At 36.4% G+C, this 9,947-nt stretch overlaps 2 protein-coding genes across 2 annotated transcripts; both read right to left on the bottom strand.

Moving 5' to 3' along the window:
- Positions 1–3,919: 3,919 nt before the first annotated feature.
- Positions 3,920–6,421, bottom strand: LOC122591909 (G-type lectin S-receptor-like serine/threonine-protein kinase LECRK1). Its single transcript, XM_043764137.1, has one exon. It carries the CDS (start codon positions 6,419–6,421, stop codon positions 4,067–4,069), a length of 2,355 nt encoding a protein of 784 aa, XP_043620072.1. The 3' UTR covers positions 3,920–4,066.
- A 2,336-nt stretch (positions 6,422–8,757) lies between these two features.
- On the bottom strand, positions 8,758–9,734 carry LOC122591899 (probable ascorbate-specific transmembrane electron transporter 1). Its single transcript, XM_043764127.1, has 4 exons — positions 9,573–9,734; positions 9,416–9,464; positions 9,131–9,330; positions 8,758–9,021 (listed from the first exon to the last, which is right to left on the bottom strand). Exons 1-4 carry the CDS (start codon positions 9,732–9,734, stop codon positions 8,758–8,760), a joined length of 675 nt encoding a protein of 224 aa, XP_043620062.1.
- Between the last annotated feature and the right edge of the window lie 213 nt (positions 9,735–9,947).

Raw genomic sequence — 9,947 nt, 5'->3', positions numbered from 1 at the left:
AATAGTTCATTAGTTGCAAAATGACTGGATTCCACAAATTGGAAAAACCTTGAGGCATGTTAACTATTTTTTTTTTTTTTGGAACGGCATGTTAACTAGTTTTATTTATCATGTGTTAAATAAAAGACACGTTGATTTTGCTGCTTACATTCTGGCTTATTGCATTTTTTGTAGTTTTTTTTTATATTCTTTTTGGCATTTTTTTTTTTTTGTTGATTTTTTGTATGTTTTTTTGGGTTATTTTGGTACTGTCAAAGAGCTATTTGATGTGTTGTTTCATCTGCTTTGATGCTGTTTTGGGAAGTTCTTTTTAAGCCATTTGTGGTGGTGTTTGGACTCTGTATTGTGGGTGATAGTACTACAGTTTGGATCTTTTTTGCAGCCGTTTTTGCTGTTCTTTGGACGTTCTCATAGCTCTTTTGATGTTCTGGTTAGTTTTTATTACCACCCGTAACAAAAATCTCTGGATACGCCTCTGTTGATAGACTAGTGTTAGGAATCAACTGCACACACACACACAAACAAGAACCGGAAAATAACAAGAAAGAAGGACACGAGAGATTTAACGTAGTATCTCACACTAAACTGTGTGAACTAATCCACGGGCTGCAACTAAAATTTTTTTTATAAAGCAATCTACCTCTCAACACTCTTGATAAGGAATTACAAGTACATAACAATATGTTTATAATAGACAGATTAGGGTTAATGACTTAATCCCCAAATTAACAAGCAACCAGGCCTGAGTTAATTAAGGGGCTGCTTTGTCTTAAGTTGTAAGGCTCAGCCTTCTAAACTGGGCTGGCCTATCAAGTCTCCATAAACCCAACAATCTCCTACTTAGAGGCTTGATAATCTTCAAATTGCCTTCCGCTGTGAATACTTGTACTTGTACTTCTAGTAACTCCATCATTCCATCCTAGTTGCAGCGACCTTCTTATTAGTTAACCTAAAGGTCACGGCTATCTCTGCCCCTTACTCATCCTCTGTCTTTACCAGCTCCTACCGAAACGAACTGCCAGACCCTGAGAAAAACTGAGAGCAAACACTCTCCTTGGTAAGTAAGAAATCATCTAGGGAGACTTTATCAGTCGAAATCCTTGTTTTCACAACCCACTATCGTCTGGAAGCTGTAATTGAAGCTTTTACTATCTTGCTGGCAATGCTCCCACTGTCACGATGTCCCTGGTCTAACCTTTCGAACTTGTTCATCCTGAATCTTCACAGTGGCTCTGGGTTTCTCTCTTGCAAAGCAAACCCTTTTCTGCCCACGAGATTCTGTGAACCGGACTTCCTTTTTCTTCAAAACCGATCTATTCTGATCTTCTTATGTCAAACTAACAAAGTATAATGAACCTCTCTTGTGTCACGAGCTATCATGAGATTACCTTTAATAACTTTCCACTGCCCATTCCTGAACTTAACTTCATGCCCTAGGTCATCCAATTCCCAACCGAAATTAAACTGTTGAAGTAGAACCGGCTGAAGTTATCAAATCAACATCTCCTATGCCCGTAACATCAAGTATATCATCATTTGCTAGCTTAATTTTTTCGAAGTCCCCTACTTTGAGATTCTTCAATGTTTCATTGTCGTGGGTAGCATGAAACGAAGCACCAGAATCCATTACCCGGGAATCCACACTACTTTCTACACTACAGATTAAATCATCGCATCTGCTTCATCATCTAAAGCAAAAGCTGTATTCACCTCTTTCTTTTCGTTCGGACATTGATTCCTATAATGACCGACCTCTTTGCAGTTCCAACAAATCACATCATTACGAGCCTTAGACTGACTCCTTAACCTGTTTCCGCTTGTACTACCTCTGTTATTACTTCTTCCTCTACCTACATTCAACAAGTCACTAGATGATTCAACATAGTTCTTTCGTCTGACGGCTTCGCTTAGAATTAAATCTCGAATCCCTTCAAAAGTGAGCTTTTTGGATCCTGATGAACTTGTAACAGCTGTAACAGTTTCGGACCAACGGTCAGGTAATGAAGATAATAGTAGCAAAGCCTGGACCTCATCATCGAATTTTATTTGCACTTACTCAAGTCTAGAGAAAATCGAATTCATATTATTAATGTGTACTGTTACTGAACTTCCCTCCTTCATCTTTGTATTCACCAAATCTGAAATCAAGGAAACTTTATTTGCTGCCGAAGGCTTCTCGTACATATTAGACAACACATCCATGATTTCTTTCGCTGTCTTCTCTTTCTGATTGTTGAACGCAACATCCTTAGATAATGTCAGTCAAATAACTGCCTTGGCTTTCTTATCCAAAGTTTCCCATTCATCTGATTTTATACTCTCTGGTCTTTCACCCGACAACACCACATCTAATTCCTTCTGAACTAGCAAATCCTCTACTTGCATCTTCCACCAACTAAATCTTTCCCGTTGAACTTTTCAATCGTAATTTTTCCATCTTCTGCCATTACAATGACTCGACGAAAATCTTATAAAAAAAAAGTGTCCGAAATCCCTAAAATCTGCTAAAAACCCTAATCTGCCCCAATTGAACCCTAATCTGCCCAATTGGATCCTAATCTGCCCAATTGGATCCTAATCTGCTGCTGATTGACTGGATTCCCAAAAAAACGGCGGCTGAAAATTCTGACTAAAACCCTAAATCGGACAGATATGAGACAGAACACCAAATTGGCTGCTGAATAATCCCAAATTGGCTGCTGAATTGACTCAGAACTTCAATTCGACCTAGATATGGAGACAACCGACCAAAATTGAAAACATTAAAACCCTAATTCTTTTTCTTAGTTTCTTCCTAAAATTGACTTGTATTTGACACTAGAGTTGTATATTGTATAGTTCAACGGCTCCTCATAACGGTTTGTTATGTGATGGCTTAGAGGCAATTTGGTAGTCAACTTTTTCAGAAGAACTAGACCACCTGGGATTAGTTATAAAGATTTGTTTTTGCTAGTTCATCTGTTTAAATTGCTTTAAGATTTGTTTTTGCTAGTTCATATGTTAAAATTGCTTTATGCGTCACATGAATCGACTTTAAAATTTCCCAATAATAATAACACATAAAATTATATTCAGCATTGTGCATTAGAAGGTTTGGGTACATTCAAGTTAAAGTAATCTTTTTTAGAACTTTTATGCCTTTTCTTGATTAATTTTCCATAAAATTATATTCAACATTGTGCAGATGCATTTGAAGGTTTTTTGTATGTTTGTCTGAGAAAGTTATCAACATTTAGGTATGTGTTTATCACCAAAAGTTATGAATCTTCACTTTTCAGGACACTCAACATTGTAGTCTTGTAAACGGGCTATACATTATGTATAGTACATATAAATCTGTATAATACATATAAACTAGAATTGTTTTGACAATTAAATCTGTAGTTATTGCTGAAAAGCAGTGGCAAAATCAAGGAAAAAAGACTTCATTTAGGCATGACGTATCTAGAGGTGGCAATATGGATAAATTGTATATATTATGGTCAAAATAGGTCCAGGACTTCATCACACTATCAAATAAGCTTGTATTAACTCACAAAATGAAAACTCATAGAATCAAAACTCACAAAGTATAACGCAGCCCGGGAAGTCACAAAGTTTGTTGTCCACAATGTACGAATGTATTGTTCAAGTGCCTAGTTATGATGAACACTGAATATAGTGTTAATGTATTGGCTACTGGTGCAAAGGTTTCATTGAAATCAATGCCAACTTGTTGGTGATAGCCTATTGCTACCAATCTGGCTTTATACCTCTCTATGGACCCTTTTGCTTTGTATTTAGTTCTGAACCCACTTATTGCAATTTAGAACTTACAAGTACTCACGAAGCATACCAGCAATTCACAACATAAACACACAGCGAGTTGCACTTACAAAAACACATAAATAAAATAAAATAAACACTGAACATACAGATTTAGAAATTACAATTTAATGAATAATCACATATTCAACATTATATATAATTAAACAAACAAACAAACTTCCGATTGACAATTACAACCAACAACAATTAGCTATATTACATAATACGAATTTGTAGTGTTTTTTAATGTTTTACAGAGCTAATCAACACTCAGGAATGAATAAGGGTTGGGAGGTACTGGGATTTTCACAGTCCCTTCAAGCATCGACACTACTTGCTTCATCGAGGGGCGGAGGGATGGATCCTCTTGAATGCACCAAAGCCCTATTTTGATCATTCTGTCGAGTGTCTTCTTATCTACATCCTCGTCATCCACCAGTTTATACACTTCACCTGATGCATAACAGTCATACACCCATTCTTCAAGGATAGCTTCCTCAACAGGAAGACTATTGTCGACGTTCTTCCTACAGCATATAATACTAAACAGAACAATTCCAAAACTATATACATCCACTTTAACCGTAATGGGTAGCTTCTTGTACCATTCAGGCGCAACGTAACCCCTTGTGCCTCTTATTAAAGTGGATGTTTTACTTTGATTATGCTCTAGTAGTTTTGCCAATCCAAAATCGGAAATCTTGGCACATCCATACTCATCCATGAGGATATTTTGAGGCTTTATGTCACAGTGAATTATCACTGTTTCACATTCTTCATGCAGGTAAAGGATTCCTCGGGCGATATCAACTGCTATATGAATTCTATCCATCCAACATGGCTTCGACTTGCCTTCTTTGCGTTCAAACAGTATATCTGCAAGTGATCCATTAGTCATGTACTCGAAAACCAGTAGTCTTTCACGACCCTCGCAGCAATAACCAATCAGCTTTGCCAAGTTACGGTGATAAGTTCTCCCAATCACGTTTGTTTCAGTTTGAAATTCTCTTTCACCTTGCTGAACAAACTCTTCCTTTATTTTCTTTACTGCCACCGCTTTCTTTGAGCTCTCTATGATACCTTTGTAAACTATCCCAAATGATCCTCTACCCAATTCCTGTTTAAAACCATCTGTTATTCTTTCTAACTCACCATATGAAAAAGCCCGAGGTCCTATGTCCTCGAATAATTGGACATTAAGATTATCAGATACTTTTTTGTATGCCAAAACATGATTTCTCCCGATCAAGATTAGTACTCCAGAAAGTAGCAGAATGAGTATGGCTAATGAGATAAGTGAAATACCGATAACCAATATCTTCGTTTGCCGCACTTTCTCATGTTGAGTTGTAGTATTAGATGGATCTGAAGATGCGTATACTTTGACTAATCCAACGTTTGACTCGCTCTGAACTACTTCAATGAATCTTATAGGAAGCTTTTGCAACTTGCATACTTGTTTGGTGAATAGTGCCACCTCACAGTTGCAGTCATTCAAGCAAGCAACTGAGCACTCTTGTTGGGTAGGTGCTTCTGGGAAAGCATATGGGTCTCCTTCCCATCTAGCATTATTCAAACGCGTCATCCAGAAAGCGGTACCCGCATCCACAATCTTACAGGTTTCTACTGTAAAATTTCTTTTACAACCCAACCTCCAAATGTCCGGATTGACAAATTCAAACCCGGGCAAACATTGACATCGTGCAGCATTGTTCATGACTGTACAGTACCCGTTTACACCACATAGACCCTTCCCTGTACACATGTTATCCGAGGATGCCCATATGACAGATCCATTCTTGTCCGTGTTGCTTAGATTATGATAATACAATCTAAAGATGCCATCTACATCAATTCTCATTCGATAGATTGCCCTACCTGTAGGATAACCTTTTTGAGTTAAATTCCTGACTAAGTCGGTTGAATTTTTCAACAAGTAGAGAAAACCACCCGAATCAAGATTTAGTGTCACATTATTAGGTCCATATCCTGCTGTGGCCCAATAAGCATAACTAACTGTATCTGGAATCTCCTGCAAATTCGGGTACTGCACAAGGAATCCATCACTTTGCATTTTGAGCCTAAAGATACCAGTGGACTGGTCTGTCTCCGTGACACTTGAAATCAGTGTTTCACCATTGGCAAGATGTTGCCCAGTCAAAAGGGTATCGGTAGGGTGGTCAAAGCTTTGCCATAGTACCGTTGTCCCATCATAGAGCACAAAGTTGCCATTATCTTGCATGGAAGCAAAAGAAGCACCACTAATATCAACTATACTGATTTCTTGGTCCTGTGTTCGGTCCAAGGTAAGCCCTCCATCAACTGTGAACCGTAAAGTAGCATTATTTGAGATTGGAAGGTTGTCGCGGCTGGCTGTCCAGACCACAGTCCTTTCTGGAATTCCGGCAATATAGATACCAATAGTGTAGCCACGTGTTTGTGGATAGAAACCAAAGGCGTATAGGCGTGATGGCGACAACCATGAAGTTGTGGCACCGGTCGGCGTTAAAGAAGAACCACGGGTTACATTTTGGGTTTTGGCTATATGAAAGGTGAGGAAAATGGTGAAGATAGAGATAATCAAGCTCATCATGTGGGAAGAAGAAGTCACCATTAGTTTGGACAATGAGCAATAGCAATGCCATCTAATATGATTTATAGCAAAAATAAAGTGTGGTAGAGCCCATGTTCAAGGGTTTAAAACTTAAAAGTGGACCCGACCTATGGTAGGACCTGGCTGGAAGCCCTTGGTGATGACTAGCTTATGTTCTTCTGTGTATCTTGTGTTTAAATTTGTTGAAAGTAATAGAGTTAAATGCAAAAATGGTCCATGTGGTTTGTTATTTTTTGTAGCTGGAGATCTTTTTTGGGTTACAAGCAAGGGGGTGCCTAAATAAAAAAATTTATGTATCCATGTTCACCTAGTAGGGAGGGCTAAATCTTGTCATAGATCCGCTCAGCCTACAAACTGTATATTTCTTGAAAAAGGTTGTAGTGTTTATTGGTATTACACGCTTTCTCGTACAAAAAACATAAGATACTAATCGGTGGAGTTAACTGTCATACTTTCAAATTTTATTTTAGGCAATGAAGATTATGAAGTCGTCTCAAAATCTTTTAATATTTGTCAACACCTGTTAAAAACCGTCGAATATTAGTCGCTATTGTATCTTTGCGCTGAAACAGGATGGTATTAAAAACATTGTCTCATGTGTGGTATTCCACCTGTTTCAATATAGCTACTGTTGAGAGATCTCAATTTTCAATTGGTTTTGCATGAATATAACAAGAGGATACTTGACTTTTCATTAAATGACAATGGAGTATGTGATTTATTTTTCAAACACATCGCTTAGTCGCTATATGATCATCTCCCATGAATATGACGAGAGAGACTTGAGTTAATTCCATTGGACTTATTAGGTCTTTTGGGAAAAAGGTTGAGCCCATTCGACGAATTAAAACATAGGTTTTTTAATTTGAAGAATGATTTCCGTCTCTCATTTAATGTTCGAAGAAAGCATAGGAACTTTGATATTTCTTTACATGGATATAATATTTGAGAATAGGTCAACACCGGAAGTATAGATGATAGAAAAAGTTGTCTTTGAATAATTCTTACAATTGGAAATGGGAATACCCATAAAAGTACATGAAAAGTATGTTTTGGTGGCCGGAGTTTCTAGTTTCTAATAAAAAATAATAATAATAAATAATATCTAATTAAATTTAAAAAAATCTCGTTTACAAGTGCTTAAAGGTTTAATTTGACAAAACTTACTAAAAGCTACATAAACAAGCTTCTAGTTTATAGCTTTTAGGGTTTCTGACCAATCAAATCACATTAATATTAATACTCCTTTTAATTTAAATAACTATCAACGGTTTCCATTATTAATTATTACTCGTAGTTTTTATTTATTTTGTCATAATACACTCTTACAATAATTGCGGCTTCAAGCTTTTAGCTACATTTAAAACCTACTAGTTAGTTTTGCCAAAAATACTTGATATCCTCTCTCCCATTAAAAAAACAAAAACAAAAAACAACAAAGGTAAAACCGCAATTATTTGTGTTGTCGAAAACCTATTGAATGTAGCTAAAAGCTTTATAATGTAGTATCATAATAACAAGGGATTAGTATCCCATAATGTAAACAACTTTACACGAATTGTTATAGTGTGTATCGAACTTCAATCTTGTGTATTGTATGTAATGAACTTTTAAATCTTGTGCATTGTATGTATTTAACCAATCAAAACTTGATAAGTGGCAACTTATATGGTTGACACATATACTCGGATACATACAATGCACAAGATTTGAAAGTTTTACATACAATACACGTGATTGAAGTTCGATACATACTATAACTATTTGTGTAAAGTTGTTTACATTCTAAAATACTAATCCCTAATAACAAAGGTAAACTTTATAGCTTATACTCTATTTGTGTTGTTGAAAACCTATTGAATTGTTGTACATTTGCATTCGTTGATACTTAATATTCCTTTGAGGTAACCACAAAGATTATTGTAGTTTGTGACTTGATTACTAAAGTTTAATATAGTTGTTTTATCGACAACTAAAGCTGATTTAGAATATTTTTGCTCCTATTTTCTACTTACAATATAAGAAATTTTGCTTGCGTTGTTGTTTTGAAGTAATTTGGTGACACAATTTTTACTACTTGTAACCAAAGAGACTTTTCAAAGGAACTGAACTCCACTCACATCACTTATGTTAGTTTCTTACTTTTTCTCTCTACCATTGTGTAAATTTTCCTTAATTCTGGTAATTGAAATTCACTTCAAATTAAAATTACACCTGATTAGATTGAGGAACATCAACGGCACACAATTTATTTATTAGAATGAACTGAATAAATGAAGCAAACCTGATACAAATATATCTAGTAGATAATTTTCAAGATAAACAACAGTTATTTATCAGACAATTCTTCGGGGAAGTATGACAATGAGGCCAACAGATATCCCGAAAAGGAGTATCAACAATCCTGTAAAGTTAACGATGAGTGCTTCTTGGCTGCGTCGTAGGCCTTGAAAAAGGAATTTTTGTGTCAATCCGGTCTCAGCAGTCACTATTGTCATAAAGAAGATGACCATGCCAAAGAAAGCATGCCATGGAAGCATTCTAGCCCTTTTCATTGGTTCTGCACGCGGGTACCAGAAAGAGAAAAAACCCAGCAGCCACTGTGTGCCATCATACATCAAAGTTTTCACTTATTAGGACATATATATACTACGCTTTCAGGAATTGTAATTGGCAAAGGATGATTAATTAGTTTTATATGATAATAACCTGTAAACCAAATAAGCAGATAGTCGATAAGCCAATCCAGGAATGCAGGGTGTACATATGTATGATGCCCACTTCACTATGGAACTTGAAAACCGCATAAACACCAATGATTCCAGCAACAAGTGCAATAAAGTGAAGTATCAAATGCATTAGTTTTTGTGCACGTCGCTTTGCAGGGACCGCCTTGTACATGATGATTGCTGATTGTCAATTAAATTTCTGTTAGCACACAAATATCTGATTATGATGTTAGACTTTTTAGCCGTAAAATCCATAATATCTTACCTTCCCCGGAAAACAGAACGAATCCTAGTATCATGAGAAGCGGGTGCAACTGCAAAAGGCCGGTTCATGAAGTTATAATCACATGATTAACCAACTAATGAGAACTGTAAACACAAAAATGTATGCGTGTACATAGTGAAAACAAGAAGTTTGTTACATTGAAAATCTTGGCTTTATTTGACTGAGATTTGAAAGCAAAGCCTTCACGAAACTTTATAAGCCAAGCCAGGGTAAGGGCTGCAATCGATATAACTAACAAATGAGCAAAAATAGTCACAGGCACTGCAGACATGTGAAAACTCGAACCACCCTTAGCCATTGAATCGCCTCTACGAGACAAAGGCAGAGGTGCAGGATATTAATTAAATTTTTCGTGTAATTAATCTTGGGAGAAGGCCGTATAGGACATATGTACTCATAGAATTCGATGAAAACAAAACAAATGTTTTGTTTTTATCATCATATAAAGAATGTAACAGAAAAGTAAGCTTGTCTTTGACCAGGACGGTTCTACACGTATTCAGTGTCTCAT

The sequence above is a fragment of the Erigeron canadensis genome, chromosome 1 (genome assembly GCF_010389155.1).
Source record: "Erigeron canadensis isolate Cc75 chromosome 1, C_canadensis_v1, whole genome shotgun sequence".
NCBI classification, from domain to species: Eukaryota; Viridiplantae; Streptophyta; class Magnoliopsida; order Asterales; family Asteraceae; genus Erigeron; species Erigeron canadensis.
Note: the sequence above shows the minus strand (reverse complement) of the source record. Positions and strands in the feature narration are given on the sequence as shown.